At 41.4% G+C, this 19,036-nt stretch overlaps 1 protein-coding gene across 1 annotated transcript; it reads right to left on the bottom strand.

Moving 5' to 3' along the window:
* Positions 1-9,873: 9,873 nt before the first annotated feature.
* LOC117539886 (trace amine-associated receptor 13c-like) lies at positions 9,874-10,884 on the bottom strand. The gene has a single exon (XM_034206242.1). It carries the CDS (start codon positions 10,882-10,884, stop codon positions 9,874-9,876), a length of 1,011 nt encoding a protein of 336 aa, XP_034062133.1.
* Positions 10,885-19,036: the final 8,152 nt, after the last annotated feature.

Here is a 19,036-nt window from a genome sequence, read left to right as displayed (position 1 = left end):
TTTTATGAACAATAATTTACATCTTACTAAAATGAAATAACAATTATTTAGTAATCATACGCTTGAACATCAAATGTTTGCTTTACTGTACACATGCCATATTTAAAGACACACAGGGCTTTACTATCATGCTGATCCAGTGCTTGAATTGGAATGAAAAAGGTGCCAGTACTCTAAAATCAGCAACTTTTTCAAGTCAATTTTATATATACAGCCCACAAACAAGAATTTGGCTACTATAATGCTGGTGGGTTTGTCTCTTTACTACTGTATATTTTAGAAAGGTTCACTGTACTTAACATTTTGTATGATAGGCAGCGGATATGGCTAAAGCTCAGTAAGGTCAATATTAACTGAAAATATAGCAATCAAAGTCTAGATCTTCTGCTGAAGACACATGAAGCAGAGACCTTTCAGGTGAGAGCCCCTCTGGTGGTGTTCAACATTAATGACAAGGAAACAAAGCTCTGGTCAGAAGCATTTTTTATAAAAAGCTTTAACAAAATTAAGTATTTCTGTACATTTTGAATGCAATCTAACTTTCCAACTCAGAAAACGAAAAACGAAAAAGTGCCAAAAGTCTTCTCACATGGCTGAGCTGCTTTGCAATATACTTCACCACTGAAGAATACAAATATGTATAAAGTAAACTATGATGCAATCTAACTTTCCAACTCAGAAAAATGATAAAGAGCATGAACAAAGAACATGTAAAAACAAATGCAAAATTTGCACAATCTAAAATGAGAAACTGTAACTGCAAGTAACAAAGTCTGAGCCATGGTAAAGAGTTACATTGAACACCAAGCTGATCAGATAACTCCCTGGTTGGTCTGAAGTCCTTCTATCTCCAGGATCTGTACAAATCGGCACATTATGCCAAAAGTCTTCTCACTGGGTGAGCTGCTTTGCAATATACTTCACATTGTTAGAAAAGGCTCCAGAAGGCCTTGGGGACATCAGTATCAGGGGCTGGAGCTGGACAGGCTCTTTCATCAGCACTTCTCCTTCCCTTTGCCAGCCAGGACCTCACATACTGTTCCGGATTGAACTGTCCTAGTGATGGTCCATTACATTGAATGAAAACCAGGCTGGACAGTCGGCTGACAGAGAGAGCATTCCTTTTTGCAGTAAGGATATCGTTCATGCAGCTGAATCCCCGCTCACACTCACTAGTGGAGACAGCGATGGTTCGGACTGCTTTCAGTAGAGGCTCCATGGCAGCAGGTGTACGGGATGCCCTGGTTTCCTTGTATTCGCGAAAGCCCTGAACAGTCTCTCTTCTGTCCACTTTCAGCACTTCGCACAAACGTAGCACCTCTACGTCCCCATACTGTACGTCTAACTCCTCTTCAGGCCAACTTCCAGGATGGATAACTTTCATGTCCTGGATTAGCTGATTGTCCCGGGCCTCCCGGCCATGTAATGGGATTTCTCTTGTGCTGACATGAGAGGAGGTTGTGGAAGTCATTCTGTGTCTCAGATTCTCTACCATACTGCGGAAAAACTGACCTGCATGAATCTGTACAAGCCTGCCATTCTCACGCAGGGCAACACCCTTGAAGGACTTCTCAGCTAGAGCTGTATGAACTGTAGTCATGTGTGGGCCAGGCATGGTGACCATGGATTCAAAAACTCGTATTTCTCGAGTTAAGAGCCTATCTGCTGTAGGCAGTGTCATCTCTCTTTTTTGGAGTTGCCGAGAGAGGTCGCTGAGCTCTGTGAGCGCATCGTACATCAGTCCCAGATTGCTGACAAACGTTGCAGATGTGAGCACATCATCCAGGCCCTTGTACTTTGCTCTGTCTCTGGAATCCCTGCTCGTGTCGTTTGCAGCATTTGTGAAGTGATCATGAAGCACTCGGTAGTTTTCCCAGACTGCTCTGACGCTCCTTTCACTTGAAGCCACCCAGCGGATGGACAAAACACGCCCTATCACCAGGAGACGCTGTCCGACTGCTTGCGCACACTGCGCTAACTGCCTCTGATTTTTGGGGGAGGCATGGAACAAGGAATAGAGTTTGTCAAAAAAGATCTGGAAATGATTGAGCCCTGAGACCTCCTTGACCACATCCCCAACTGCCAGCTCTAGACGATGATTGGAGCAGTGCCACACAAACAGGCTTGGGAATTCACTACACAACTGGGTAGCAACGCCTGTTCTCTTCCCTAGCATGACTGAAGCCCCATCACATGCAAAAGAAACGAAACACTGACCTAAAAAGTCCTCGTTAAAATCTCTTCCAAGACACTCCATTAACGCCTTTGTGATGTCATCAGCCGTTGTTCCATCCAACTCGATCAGCTCCCAAAAAAACGTTTCGGGCTCAGCATCAGCTAATGCTGAGCGTAGACACACAACAAGCACCGTTTTACCACTAATAGTGGTAGATTCATCGACCAAAACACAGAGTTTTCTTTGGTTTTCTGTAATGTCTTTTGCCATTTTTTTCTTCAGCTCATGAGCTATGTGGTCGATGATTTCGCCACAGGTTTTATTGGAGTGCAAAACCCTGCCCACGTTCAGCCCATTCAGTTTCTGTACATTCAAATCAATTGGCATGTCTGTGAATGGCCGGCTATGTTTGCCAATTTTATATGCCGTTCGAAAAACTCTGATAGTGGTGTCTAATTCAGATTTATGCATAGACTGCACTTGATGTTGAATAGTTTCACGTGAAGCAGATGTAAGGATGTCAGCAGCTTTTACATGGGCTTGTGATTCTTTATGTTCTTTGATTTTTTTTCTCAGGCTAGCTTGTTGTTTGCCCTTGTCAACACCGAAATGAGACACTGCACACTCACCCCATTCAGTTGACAGTTTCAGTCCTTGTCCAGTGTGTATTCCCAAAGATTTGACATCTCTGCATATCCGACATCCTAGCTTCTTATCTTTAAGAAGGAGCCATGCATTGGTCTTGCAAAAATATTGCACCTGGTCCGTTGTCCAGCAGTCAGGTGCATCGCTTTGCCCGGTGTTGGTGGTGGCAGTTGCGCCAGCAGCAGCTAACGTTAGAGGCTCTGGAGGAGGCGGCGGAGCTAGTGCTAATGCTAATGCACTAGAACTTGGAGCAGGAGGATCAACCAAAGAAAGCTCCCCATCAGACACAATTTCCAACACAGGCACAGCATTCTCTGTATTTGAAGTTTCTTCCGGCGACAACCGCTGTCTTTTTGCACTTTTATTAATCCACGCTAACATTTTAGAAATGCTAATTTGTGACGTGACTTGCTTTCCTTCTCTCGGGGGCGTGCCTGCTCTGTTCTATCACTCTACATAGCCACCCACTGGGTGGGAGTTGCACTGCATAAACACAACACACGTGCATCTAGGTATGTAAATTGTAAAGCATTAAAACATGGTTTTACTAACAGTTTTCAGTATGTTGTTACTTCGGCATTATTATTATTATTATTTTGAAACGTGTATTACTATTAAATCACGGTCAAATAGGTTAATTTTGACATAGTCGTTTCCACCACAGTATTTACATGGAGAAGATAAGCCCCGCCCCCTCTCCAGTACGTTCTGTTTGAATGACAGGAGTAAACAGCTGACAGCCGCTGTGAAACTCCAGCGGTTAGAGCGATGAGAATGTCCGTTCGGCACCTCATGACGCATCTACTGAGTACCGGGCGGCTGTATATATATATATATGGATGTATAATAAGAACGGCGGGAGAGTGTTGAGTACTGGCACGGTGCATGAGTACCGGAGTACCGCCAGCATGCCGGTACTGAGCAAGAAGTGCCGGTACTCCATGGGTCAGAACCAGAAGTGCCGGTACTGCGTACCGGTGAGTACCGGCCCAATTCCAGCACTGTGCTGATCCATAGTTGTTTATAGGGTTGATACATTCTGTACAGTTACGACATATTGCAGTTTTTTGGCATTACATTGATATTACAGGATTTAACCCTTGCACATGTATGTGCTCCTGTTGTGTTGGCAATTTCCAAGTGATATTCCACACAAAATGAATATTCTGAATATAAAACACTGAAATGATCTTTAGTGTGCAGTTTCTTCTATAACAGAAGCCTATCGTGGGTTTATGCCAGGTAGACGATTACAAGGACTGTATCTTATCTTATAACAAGTAGGGGTCCATGTGCAATGTATAATAGCAGCTCTTCTCTTCTTCACTTCTCTTTCTGTATCATACTTGGTGGTTACTGGGAAATACTGTTTTCCATTGTCTTTTGTCTATTTGATGATTTGATTTTAGTGTTCAAGCTAAGTGCTTCAGGCAGCAGAATGCTGGAAAAGCCTTTTATACCAAACTAAGCCAAAATGTAAAGGCTTCCATAAAGTCTCCCACAAATGAAGAATATGCCCACTGTGGACAAAGCTTTTTAAAGTTTAGACAAATTATGAACCGTGACATGAATTATATCAAAATGAGAACACCTGATTTACGACCGTCATTAAGGATTCTTCAAAGCCCAAGGTTTGTTCAGAGGCCATTTGGTGAGTAGATTATAGGCTAGGAGTTTGTTTTGTGAGGGGGTATGTGTTCTGACAATAGGACATGCTGACCTGATACAGTTATATACATGTTGTTCTCTGATAGTATTTTAAATATCAAATGCCCTTTTTTTTTTAACCTAATGGTAACTAATATAACACATTTCTTGCAGTGGTGTTTGTATTAGCAATCTATTTGGCATGTGTTTTTGTTCGCACGGTCGTGTTCTCATCTCGAGGTCCTTTCGTTACCAGTTGAAATCACAGATTCCTATAATTGTCTGAACTCTAGTAGCGGCTGTCTTAACAGCTTTGAATCAATCTGCTATTGTTTATCTGTTTCCTATTTTATTTTGAAAAATGTTGTATTCCCCTGTGTCTTGTCTGTTTTTACTTTCTGTCTTTGGGTGTTTTCCCGTCTGTCATATTAGTTCCATCTGTTCACCATTAGCCCTGCAATCACGTGACCTTTGGTACGCCTGCAATGTATCCCCTGATTAGTTGTCTTGACCAAACCTTGGCTGCAGTCGAATAGTCCATTTAGCTTAGGAACCTTCCTAACGGAGTGAAATGACCCGGAAGTACCTCAGTGGCAGCCATGATAAGTGCCGTTCAAATTCTCTAGATGATAGGAAAGAAGGTTTCGAACTTCCTTTATAACCTCCTTTAGCTTAGGAACCACTGGACCTCCCTCACCGAAAGGAGAGGAGAAAATGCTGCCCCACAATGCCTTGCAGCCGCAGCATTTACCGTCACACAACATTCGGCCGTTCACGGAAACAACCGATTATGACCGAGAAATTATATCATGAAAGTTACGGTGCTTATTAAGCATTTTAAAACGTATGTGGTAAGTTGCCAAAGTGCTTTGATCAGTATTATAATCAAAAAGAGAAATCTGAACGTTAGTTTTTACTGAAATGATCAAATAAAGTCAACAGTTCACAGTCTTTACTGTGCTGTGTGGGGTTTGTTCAACTTTTAAAATATGTTTGAATGGTGATATACACAGTGATAGATGTTAAGGACTGATTTTTATAATAAATACATTTGTATTTATTTTAAGATCTTTTCATACAATGATACGCATTGGGATCATTTGTATTAATGTGGACCGGAGGGAGAGGGTGACGAGCATAAGTTTCACTTTCATTTTTTATTTCAATTCCAACTTTGGTCATGAAGAATATGTTTCTCTGTTGTCCACGTTCATAAAGCAAAGCAGCAGCATCAGAGCACGGTGCAGAGTCTCTAGATGAGTTTACAGTAGTCCCTCGTTCTTATTAAACATCCATGTTGTAGTCCACTGTATAGAAAACTGTAGTTTCCATAGTTTCCCCACAGCAGCAGACGCACATTTATGACGTCCGCTGGCGCATCATAAACACGTCGGATAGTGAAAGTGCCGTCGGATTCTCTAAAGTACCACAGTCTCTTCTCCTAAGTCCTTTTGAATTCTCCTATCCACTATCCCTTAACCCCGTGACGTTTTACACAGAGGTTAAGGAATAGACGATAGGGTTAGACGTTAGGAGCTGATTTTTTTGACTATTCGACTGCAACCCTTGTATCTGTTCTAAGTTTCCTATGAGTTTGGATCCAAAGGGTTTTGGGTAGAGTATCACTTCAGCTGACTCTCTTTTAAATAATCCTTTTTAATATCCATACAATGCTTTCTTTTATGTGAAACTTTTACGGTGGCCCTGAAAACTAAAAATGTAACGTAACACATACAGCCTTCGGTTAGTGCCACAGTAAGATGAGGTTGTTTGGGATATTGTCTAATGCAGTGGTTCCCAAACTTTTTGTGCCCAAGGCACACCAAAGGACAAGTTAAATCTCAAGGCACACCTATTGTGCAAAATAGCCCTTATAACACGTGTTATCACTCATATCATGTAAAATATCTGTAAATGTGCATAATTATTTACTAATGCCAAATAAAATGTGACAAAGACAACTATATTACTCATGAAATATTTATTAACGAAATATTTCAGAAATTAATTTGAAACTTTATCAAATTAGGCTTCATCAAAGCAGCAACACACTCATTTAAACCAGACAGGTCACAACATTAAAAATGAGGCAAAGGAAACTCAGTAGAAATTCAGCACAGAGAACTGTCAATGCAAGGAAGCTGCATTGTCCATGGTCCTGAACTACAAATTATAAATGTAACATGTCAGCAATCAGCATTGAAACATGTGCTATTGTAAATATTTTGCCGACTAACAAATTAGTGAGATACATGTTCCTGTCGGGGCGCGCATCATTTTTTAATCCTTGGTGGCACTGAGGAGAGGGCCACTTGCAAGTCCTGTTCAACAGAGAGCCGTGGCCTCCTGTTGTTCTTCATGTAAATCAGAGTAGAGAACGCCAACTCCAGAGATGGGGTCGTTACTAAAAAAAAGTAATATATTACATATTAATTTTTTTTTAAAAAGTAATATATTACACTACTTCGTTACTATCTACATAAAGTAACTCGTTACTTTACTCGCCGAGCACGTACGAACTGCGCATGCGTGAGTGGTAATAACTTTCCTTACCAGCAGGCGGCGGTAGTGTGTATTTGTCATTAAAAACAGGCAACAACCGGAAGACAGAGAAGAAGAACAGACTACGTGATATCAACAAACAACACATAGCGTGTGCGTTAGCTTCACCTTAGCATGTGTTCTTTGCAGGTGTTTGTTGAGGTTTGACGTGGTGTTTACAGCAGTGGATAACAGCTTCTGGCCTGGACACTAGAGATGTTAAGATTCACCGATTCGCATCGGTGCACCGGCATAAACGTTCAAGATGCGAGTGCACCGGTTGAAAGAGTGCACATCGGCTACAGTTTGGGTTGAACCGGGTTGAACTCGCGATGCATCGATTGCGTAGCGTCTTTGCATCGGTAAAAAACCGATTCATTCATATAAAATCCCCTCATCTTGTCAACGCTCAGCAGAGACGATCTTTGATATTTGCTTTGCCACTACGGAGGCCGAGAGTCTCAGTTATCAACACACATGGAAGTTGAGGAGAAAGAGAAACACAGCGCACCGAAAAATACCTACAAATCAAACGTTTGGCAACACTTTTGATTGTTCAAGAAAGACGGTGTAATAGTCCTTTATGCTATAGAGTTGGCCGCAGGTCATGGAGAGTAATAAGGTATCCGTAGACCTTTGTATGAGGTATCTTTATTACTTAACAGGTCTACAGCCATGATACATAGATCCGTCCTAGATGCGGGCTTGCATACACACAGTATCACTCCGCAGCCGCACCCCATCAGTAACGTCCTGATGGTATATGTGTGCGGCACTATATACTACAGACGGTCAACTTGAAAAATCGCTCGCAAATTGTTAACGATGCCGAGCCGCTTTAAAGTACACAAGTAGTACGAGGAACTTAGCGACGCACATAAAGAGGCGACATGGGGTCTGCGGCTGAAAAGATAAACCTGAAAGTTAGACATACGAGTTAAATCACTCAGTGAGGTGTTCTGTCAGAGAGAGTGGTGTTTAGTTTACAGCAGCCTGTGACGGCCAATAATAATGTAAATGTCTTCCTTACTGTAAGCAGTTATTAAATACCTGTTTGTGAAAGGTTATTTGTGTTCTTTATTGTTCATATAGAACCCACTGCTTTCTGCTCACTGGTGAGTTAGCCTATGAATGAGTGTTAAGCACATCAGGATGGCAGCTGTATGGGCATTGCACTATGGTAGCTGTTATTTTCACATTGTTAATCATGAGCAATGCATCCTTACATTGTTGGATGTGGACTGTGAGGTGTTATAGAATTGTACTCTGGAGAGCTTTTAAAGGTAAAAAAATTAAACGGCATGATGGGATGTGCAGTACCAAATATGTAAAGCACTTTTTTGTTAATGTATGATTTGCTGCATATAAGGAATAAAACAAAAATCCTCTGTCGTACCATATTGAAGTATCATTATTTTTGCATCGTGTTGAATCGCATCGTATCGCACCAAATCACATAATGTTGAATCAAATCGTATCTAACTGTATCGCAACAGGGGTGAATCGTATCGTATCGCATCGCCTGGTGTTTCAAATGTATCGTTAATGTATCGTATCGTGGCAACGTATCGAGATGCGCATCGCATCGGCCTCAGTGATGGAGATGCACATCCCTACTGGACACAGTTTGCACCTCACCGTCACATTCCTGTCTATTCTTCGGACAAACTCAAAGTAATAGGCATGCTCCACCCCTCGAAAGTTATCAGTGACTCAGCCATGTTTATGCAGCACTGCATGTGGAGATGTGGACGCGCAAGTCGCGCAGATTACGTACATATAAACCTACAAAGTACTGATATAGTAAATACAAAAATAATTATTTTTGTGTAGTTGTATATTGCAATAATAATGTATGGTTGTCACAAAATGCCACGGCACACCCGGACTTGCCTCACGGCACACCAGTGTGCCGCGGCACACCGTTTGGGAACCACTGGTCTAATGTACATGTTCGGGCCACTGCCTGACCGACTGATTGTTAGAAAGTCAGGATGTACACAGCGTTAAATATATCAACACTAGAAGACAGATTCAGGATATAATAAAATACATGATAAAGAATGAATTAGACATCTCCAAAAGGCAAAAACACCAGACAAAAACCAAAGTGCATATATCGGCCACAGATGTGAAAAAAGAAAAATGTATGGGACTTTAAAAAATCTGAATCTATGATGTCAATCATTACATTCTGAATCTATGAATTCAATCAATACTTAAGGATTTTTCACAACTTGTTATACCTTTTTTTATTGTATGTATTTTGCGTTCAATTTGCAGATATTGTGCACACGTAAGGATGACAAGATCAATGTGGAGGAACACTTCAAAATCAATAATCAATAATGACTGTTAAATATTTTATCTTTTTTATTCAATCCTTAAATTCATATATTATTAACCTACCGACTTGTTAACCTACTCTAGTTTCAATGACAAAACATAAACAATTGTTCACATCTATTCATAACACCTTTAGTTATTCAAATTTCCATAAAAACAATAAAGTTCCTTATGTGGTAAATGTACCTTCGTTTCCGATCATAATCTGTTGGTCTTTCTTAAATGCAGGAATAGTTTTTTTAGATGGTGGCATTAACAGTTTGAAATATTTGGCTTAATTGTAATTTGTACAATCATAATCACAATAAAGTGGAATTCTCACCAAAAACCTGTCACAGGAAAATAAGGCATAGTGCTGTAGTACATTTCACACTTTCATTGTTTGAGCAAGAGAGATCAGCGGCAGGAGAAAAAGGATAAGCATCCATGCATCTTTCATCTTGCTTTTGTTTTATCTGTAACAAATGCATTTAAATTTGCTCTTAATGCAATAATTTCCATAAAAATACTCACCACTACTAATGTGTAAGCACATTTATGTTTGAAGAATGGGGGTTAAGTATTTTCAGATTGACAATAAGATAAAAGCATTTCTTAAACCAAGTGTAAAAGAAGGCATAGATTATTGGATTTAAGGTTGAGTTGAAGTAACCCAACCAAACAAAAGCCTCGAAGAGAGCAGCAGGTGTGTTAAAGCCAGTGTAGGCATCGATTATTGTGTTAGTAAAAAACGGCATCCAACAAAAGATAAAGGCACCAAGCACAATACCCAGAGTCTTTGCAGCCTTATGCTCAGACTGTTTAACCAACCCTCTGTCGTTTGAACAATTGCCCATATCTCCAATCTTTCTGACATGCTCTTTTGCCACGATAAATATTTTAGTGTACAGACAAACCATAACAGTGCAGGGAAAGAAAAAGGCAATTATACTGTCCAGGATTCCCCAAAGGGAGTTAAAGAGAAGGTTACAACTGCCGAGGCACTTTATCGATTCCATATACTCCTCTAACCCTACTACGTTAGCCTTTGAGTAAAGTAGTCCATAAGAGTAGAGGGCAGCCAACGCCCAGCTTGCACATACCATAATCCACGCCACTGACATGGTGATATTCCTAGAGTAATGCAGTGGATTACATATTGCTTGTTGCCTGTCCACCGCAATACAAATTAGGTGGAATATAGAGACAGATGTAAGAAACATATCAAAACTTGAATGAAGCATACAGAAGTCATCCCCGTAAAACCAGCAGCCATGAATGGTCCGAATGGTGCTGAAGGGCATCACAGCGACACCCACAAGAAGGTCCGAAAGAGCAAGAGATAAAACAAGCACATTGGTGGGATTATGCAGCTGCTTGAAATGAGCTATTGATACCATGACAATAAAGTTCCCTAAAATGGTAACCAGCATACATAAAACAAACAACAGGTAAAGGGTGACTTTGGTCCCCGCATTGAACTGATCCGTAACACACGAGGCATTAGAGCCCGGAAAACAGAACTGCTCCTGAGAAAGGCCAAACGTCATGATGGAACCAAAGATGTGATGCAGAGCCTCAACTGAGACACACAGATCTGTGTTAGGGCTTGATGGATGTCTTAGCCATACAAAAAAAACTGCATAGTTAACGCCTTCCAGTATGACGTCCTGGGCCATCCAATCAGAGAGGGTTTCATCAATGTATGAGAAACAGCCTATCATACAATATTTTGTGTTTTAGAAAGACTGACAAACAAACAGTTATGTCATTTTTAAACCGAGTAAAGAATATTTTGTGAAGACATACGCTGCAGTTGACATGTACTTGTGTTGAAAAGTGATGGGGTCATCAGAGGTCAGAAGATTTTAAATGGTCTTCAACATATACACTTTTAGGCAGTGTAATTTGGGGATCAAAGTCAGGTTAGAGTAGATAAAGAAGGCGTGTGGCGCAGTGGATAGAGCCTTGGTATGGGGATCAGATGGTCACAGGTTCAAACTTCGCTGCAATCAGTATGTCGTTGTGTCCCTGGGCAAGACACTTCACCCCAAATTGCTCCTGTGGGGATTGCCCAAAGTATTGAGTATGTAAGTCGCTTTGGATAAAAGCGTCTAACAAGTAACATGTAATGTAATGTAATAAATACCAAAATGGGGCTATAAAACTAATGAGTACATGCGTAATAATTATTTTGGGGTGCAAGCAACCTGTTAAGCCCCATAGCCCCCGCGTTTTCTTTTCACGAAACTGTGTCTCAGGGCTTCTTAACATTTAACAACCTATTAATGTGTCCAACCCACTTAACGGGAATAGACTCAACTAACTGACAATATGAACCATTTTTACCGAAAAAAAACACAAGTCTAACGCCGAGCCTCTGAAATAGCACTAAGCGAAAGAGTGCTAACGCACTTAGCACATAACTCACGGTAGACATATGTTATACTTCATCGGATCTGCACAAACAAGATATCATATCAAAGCTGATATTCCACAGATTCCAATGGTATAAGTATCATCACTGAGCGACTAAAACTCAAGGCAGCGAAGGGGAAACCACTACACACAACTTAGCTTTACAGGGCCAAAACGGCAAATACGTCTTACCTTTGCTGTTTTCTGATCAAAAGTTGTGTTCAATGCAATTAAAATGCATAAAACGCTGCTGAAGGTTAATCCAATGTCTCTGTGTCACTTTGAAAGGATTACTGATAATCCATCATCATATTTATGGCAATAAACCTAGTTTGCAGTTTGCAGTTTTCAGAGCGTAACATAGCTTTCGGTTTGGGCACGCTGCGTGCGCATCACTCTCACTCCTCAATGGTAACGTGTAGGTGGATTTAGGATCCCCCCTCGATTCTTTTGGCTCTAACGGTAAAAAGAGGTGTCAATCACCAAAATCGACCAATGAGTTCCAGAGAAACGCCAAAAACACCCAAATGATCCCGGAAGTGTTTTTTTTGTTTCTAAACCTCTCTAGAAAGGTCAATTTTCACTTATTTTGCATCAATCTTGATACAGGATAATTATTCTATGTTATAATTTGGATTCCTACATTTTTTCATCTACTATCCCATCATTCAAGTAATTGGTTTTCTTTGGACAGAAACTATAATTTACATTGTATTACTATGTTCAATCTGAATTTACTGTAAAATAAGAACATCTATATTGATTCTGACTTTTTTCTACATCCAACTCACAGGTTTATCATTGCTTTGAGAAAAAAGATTATTCATTTACCCCTTTTAGAAGTGGAGATATAGTAATTTGTTCTGGGAATGTCATTTTCGAGCCTGAGACCTGAAAACAGGCTTGGGGCTTAACAAGTTAACAAACATTTTACAAATTATACTTTTGGACCAAATCAGCCTTCTCAAAAGGTGAAGGGGACATGTCCCCAGTGTAAATGACACATATGGAAAAATTGGAGCTGGCGTCGGGCGGAGAGTCAGTACTGGAGCTGAAACTGGAGCCGGGACCATAGCTGCGTGGACCGGAACTGGAGCCGGGACCATGGCTGCGTGGACCGGAACTGGAGCCGGGACCATGGCTGCTGGGCCCGGTACTGGAGCCGGAACCATGGCTGCTGGGGCCGGTACTGGAGCCGGAACCGCTGGAGCACGGGCTGGAATCCTGGCCTTGCATCTTCCAGAAACCTTCCGGAGGAACCGCAGACCTCCCAAGGTCAAGCCATACCCCAGAAAAGGGTTAGAGGCTTGAGACACGTTTTCAGGACTACTTGTAAAAAGTTGTAGCCACTCAGGCAACAAGCTCCTGAGTCAGGGCTTGCGAGCAAACTCCTGGTGTGCCTCCTTCAAAGCAGCCTCTATACCCCGTCTAGATGAGGCGTCATACCAGGTATAACAAATGTACTCCAGAGAGTACCCAAGACGTTCCACCTGTAGAGCCAAACAAATTTGAATCTGCTGAGTCCAAATTTGGTCAGTTCATTCTGTCAGGATTGAGGAAAAGATAGGACACAAATGCAGAATAAAAAAGACAAAAAGGTCAAGGAAAGTAGTAGTACACATGCCGCTTTCGTCTCATTAGTATGCATACAAAAGTGGCAGGTGACACGCCCCCAATTATGCAAATGAGCTAAGTCCCGCCTCCCATTGATCGACATCCTTTGATGTGGGGGTGAGGGGTCATCACCCCCTAGGGGTGAAATGCCCCCCTGTGTAGCGCCTTTGTTCGAGATCCGAGCAAAGGCATGATGTGCGCCTTTGTTGTCTAATTATTTGATGTGTTGATTAAGTCTCTTTGAAGTTCTATTGTATGGCCCCCCTCAGAGCCCTTTTGTTGTCTAATCTAATTATGAAGTCTAATCTAATTATGATGTCTAATCTAATTAGCCTTTGGTGTTTGCCCTTTGATGTGAAGTGTTATAACAGGCCGGTGTGACTTCACACTGGTGTGCTATAAACCTCTGATGTTAATCTAGGTGTCTCTTTGAAGTTATGTGAGACTGTCTACCCAGCCGCCCTCCCAGCCTCTCCCCCTTTTCTACTCCTTCCGGGCTATGACGCAACAAATAGTGGGGGGTGGAATTAGGTAGAAATACGCTCAAACAAAATAACAAGACAGCAATTCCATTTACCCAGTCACCTTTTCAAAAAAGAAAAATGGCAAGAGACGCCTCGAATGGGGGTTAATCAGCCTGTGACAACTTACAGCCATCCGTCCGGAGCGTCAGTCAAGAAACGAATGCAGCAGCAGCAGTGCGGGGGTCAGAGGCCTACAGTCTCGCGCCTCTTTTGGTCATGCGTGCGTTCATGTGTGTTGGAGGAGGGGCTCTGTGAGGAAGTGGCAGATTTTCCCCGGTTTGACTGCAAAATACTCTCACTTTTTACAGAGGGCTCCGCCTCCCCCTCAACATAACAAGTCCCGCCCTCCTCACCAGATCATTTAAAAGTAAGGGGATGGAAATAGATGAACAAATAAATACGCTCAAACTAAATACAAGCCAGTCATTTCCACTCATCAAGTCACTTTTCAAAAAAGAAAAATGGCCAAGAGAACCCTAAATATGGGTTTAATCAGTGAGACGCCTGTGACAACTTACCGCCACCCGTCCGGAGCGCCAATCAAGAAACGAATGCAGTATCTGGGCCGGGTTCAGACGCCTCCAGCCGAAGAACTTCATGAAGAATGGACTCTGAAAAATGGCGATGTTTGGGGTTATGTATTCAACTATATGGCGAATGAACTGCATTTCTACAATCTGAAGAATGGAGAAACGTATGGACCCCGTAGTGTTAAAGCGACGATGATTTTGTTTTGGAGTATTTCAACTCTACATGCGGGGTTTTTCAGACATCCTTGCGGGTGCCTCTGACTGCTTGGCTGAAAATGATTGATGGAAAAGCTACAAAGCTTAAAGAACTTTTTAAACAGAGTCAGACATCGATCGACATTATACTGGTGAAAAAGACTCTCACTTTTGCAGAGGCCTCCGCCTCCCAATCAACATAACAAGTCACACCCTCCTCACCAGATCATTCAAAACTATGGACCCCCTCAAAGAAAAGCAGTGTGTTACCAATGTAAAAAGAGCGTCGGGGGTTGTCTTACGAAAATGTGTTATCTCTGTATCAAGATGATGTGTTTTAAAAATGAATTTTGTGAAAAAAAACAACTTTGTGAGAGACGTCATAAATACACTCATTTTAACCACAGTGTTTGTTCTCTTCAAATGTTTAAAGATTGTTACAAAATATAAAAAATAAAAGGTCTGGAGACTAAATTAATTCAGGTGACTCTGTCTTTATTAGGAAAACAAAAATATAATACAAATGGTTTAAGGGGTAAATGTAACCATCTTGGACTTAATAGTCTAACAAAATACTTTATCTGAATACATTTTTTCTTTTTTAAACGCACTTTTTGAAATTATTTATTTGTTATTTCAGTGGAACAGTCAAGTTTTTGTTAACATCAATGCTTGCGCTATGACTGACATTGATATGGCTGACATTGATATGTATCAACCTCCATCTACTCCATCCGAGTCTCCAGGAGAATCAACAACTTGGCGTTCATTCGGTTCAATACAGCCATTCGGGACGCTCTACAACCGGGGCCTCATACGTCACATATGGTGACATAAGATATTTGCAGTAAAAAGCAAAGAAAACGCAGACAGCATGCGAGATCAAATAATTAGACAACAAAGGCTATACATTGTGTTACTAAGATACTTTTAGACACACTTTGGCGAATGCAACACTTGTTCAGTTAAACAAGGTTTTTTCTTTTCTGATAACCTTACATATGTTAGTTATTTTCTGCTACCAAGATACTTTAAGATACACCTTGATGTACGCAACACTTATCAAAAGGGTATAATATGAAGTACTTGGTAAGGAAGGGGTTTTTCTTTAAGGGGTGCAACAACTTTAGAACAGGGTAAAATATTCATTAATTTGTAATGAATTGAGTTTTCTTTCTTTTGATTTTCAACATACTATTTGTACACAATGACTTTTCCATATTTCTGACAAACTATACTTTTTTGACTTTTTCCGTAAAATCTTGACAAACTATTACTTATTCTTAAATGTTGACCTATTGCTGCTTGGTTGGAGATGAATGATGAAAAAGCTACAACGCTTAAAGAACTTTTTTTTTTTTAAACTCTCAATTCTATAAATGACCCCCCCCCCCCATTCAACGCAATAAACCCCACCCTCCACTCAGAAAATCATCTAAAACGAAGGACCCCACTAAGACGACCGTTGTAAACTAGACATGGAGCTGAGAAAAACCAAGACTCCCCCCGCGAGTTGCAGCCAGGAACAGACTCCCGGACTGCCACCATCATCACTACCATTTTGGACACCCGAATCTTGCAATACTACTGCTGCTGATTTTGCTCCTTGGGCCAAAACGTCTCTGTTTATGGACACAGTGAAATCGGTGTTGGTTGATATTGTGGAGAGGGTGATACATCGGTACAGAGAAGAAATATGCAACGGGTGCCGAGTCAGTCACCCCGGCCAGAGGCAACACGATTTCCTGAATGACATGTCCGATTTTTACTTCAGAAACAATTACAACGCGTTAATGAAAAGACTCTGGCTCACCGACTTCATTACTGAGATTGACCAGACTCTTATTGATAAAGACATTTTCACGGATGATTGGAGGATCCAAGGCGCTTCGGAGGCTTTTCTTCACAATCTCAAAAACTGCAGACGCCTCAAGGAGAGACTTGAAAAGATCCATGCCGAGTTGGAGGGAGAAGAAGACTAATAACCAGCAGTTGACTGAAGCCAGGGACTTGTTCGATACATTGACTTTTTTCTTTAAAGTAAAATAAAAATGGGAAACTACTATGCAAAACGCTCTGTATATATTGATCAGAATGTAGGGAATACCCTTTTAATAAGTGTGGTGATGAGGACGATTGAAAACAGAACGAGTAGTGACCCCTGTGTAAACAGAATGGCTGAAGTTTGTAAACTGGAAGACATTTTGGATATCGTTCGTTCTGGCAGTACTATTCCGGGTCGTTAGGAAACGATTGTAAACAAAACATTTAAAGTGGTCCTGGAATCTTCATTTTCCGAAACATTCTGTAACATTATCTCAGAAATGAAACAAACATCAAAAGTGTATCATGTGCTCTCAGTGTATGCTCTGTTTGTAGATGTAATGCATCTTTGTGTAGAAAGCAGCATACACATGAATATTCTGACTGAAGTGAAAAAACTCCATCACGATATCTCCAGTAATATGGGGAATTCTAAGCTGGAGACGGTCCTGCGGATGTTGCAATTAGTATAACTATTTGATTTTTGTGTGTGAAAAAATAAAAAAGTGGTTTTTTACATTTAAAAACTGTTGTCTTCATTATAGCAAGGGGGAGCGTGTCTGATACATGTGTATTACAGTCCTTCTTTTTTGTGTTTTTCAGTGTTTTTCTGTGTGTCTGTACACACAAAGCACAAATCATTTAAAACAAACCCTGAATCAAAATCACAAACTGCCATTAAGAGTCAGATGCTTTTACAAAATCTAATAAAACAGAGTACTTTCTACAGATGACTCCTCCCACTCAACGCAATAAGTCCCATCCCACTCAGCAAATCATATAAAACTAAGGACACCCACTAAGACGACCGTTGAAAAGTAGCCATGGATATGAGAAAAACCAAGTCTGATGTAGCCTCCCCTTATTATCACCAGGATAACGGATATGGGCTTAATGACTGGATGTTACAAAGTAGGGGAGAGGATGTTCCCGAAGAAGAGCTCTCCTCTATATCATATCCATGTAAGGTCTTTAGGACAAAAGAGGACCATGATAACATGACATATGAAGAATATCTTTCTTTAAAAGATGGTATTATAGATAACCTTTATAGAAACAGTATATCTCATACCACTCGCCAAGATCGCAAATGACAATTAGCAGAAAAGAAAAGAAAAAGTAAAGAAAAATGAAGAAAAATGAAAAGGAGAAGAAAAATGAAAAGCAAACGCAGAATGCGAATGAAAAGAAAAGGGACCATAGGACGGAAAACCAAAAAGACAAAACGAAGGAAGGTGAAAAGAAAAAGGAACAAAGTGAAGAAATTTCAACTAGAGGATGCTGATGGTGTTGAAGAGCCATTACCGGATCATAATAATCTTAAAGATCATCTACCGCTAACCGACTGCTGCGAATGTGTTGAACAAATACCAAAAGCAATGGCAGAGCTTTGCTTCAATATAATGAGAGGTTTATCTATATTTAAGATATAAACGAGCCGTTTGGTTGATGCAGAGCGGAGTGCACGTGCTGGGGTGTACGGTTTAACCATGTCCTGGATGTAGGAAGGGCCAGATCCATTCGCAGCATGGTACGCAAGTACCATTGTCTTGAAGTGGATTCTAGCAGTTATCGGAAGCCAGTGAGGGTAGCGGAGGAGCGGCGTGGTGTGGGAGAATTTAGGAAGGTTGAAGACCAGGCGAGCAGCTGCATTCTGGATGAGCTGCAGAGGTCGGATGGCACATGCAGGTAGACCAGCCAGGAGGGAGTTACAGTAGTCTAGGCGTGAGATGACGAGAGCCTGGACCAGAACCTGCGTCGCTTTCTGGGTCAGCTGGGGTCATCCTCCTGATGTTGTAAAGCGTGTATCTGCAGCAGCGGGTTGTAGCAGCTATGTTTGCAGTGAAGGACAGTTTGTTATCTAGGGTCACACCCAGATTCTTTGCAGTCTGAGTCGGGGAAACAACAGAGGTGCCAATGTTGATTGTTAGGTCAAGAGTGGGACAATCTTTTCCCGGAAGGAAGAGCAGTTCAGTCTTGTCAAGGTTGAGCTTGAGGTGATGATCAGACATCCACTGAGAGATGTCAGCTAGACAAGCAGAGATGCGTGCGACGACCTGGGTCTCTGAGCGGGGAAAGGACAGAATTAATTGGGTGTCGTCAGCGTAGCAGTGGTATGAAAAACCATGCGGGCTAATGACTGATCCGAGCTAGTTTGTGTACAAGGAGAAGAGGAGGGGAACAATAACAGAGCCCTGAGGGACCCCTGTAGTTAATTGACAAGGGTCGGACTCGGACCCTCTCCAAGTAACCCTGTAGGTGCGGTCTTTGAGGTATGATGTGAGGAGGGAAAGTGCAGAGCCTGAAACTCCAAGTGCTTGGAGAGTGCGAAGGAGGATCTGATGATTCACCGTGTCGAATGCAGCAGACAGGTCCAA

The sequence above is a fragment of the Gymnodraco acuticeps genome, unplaced genomic scaffold (assembly GCF_902827175.1).
Source record: "Gymnodraco acuticeps unplaced genomic scaffold, fGymAcu1.1, whole genome shotgun sequence".
In the NCBI taxonomy this organism is placed as follows: Eukaryota; Metazoa; Chordata; class Actinopteri; order Perciformes; family Bathydraconidae; genus Gymnodraco; species Gymnodraco acuticeps.
This window is presented reverse-complemented; position numbering and strand designations above follow the sequence as displayed.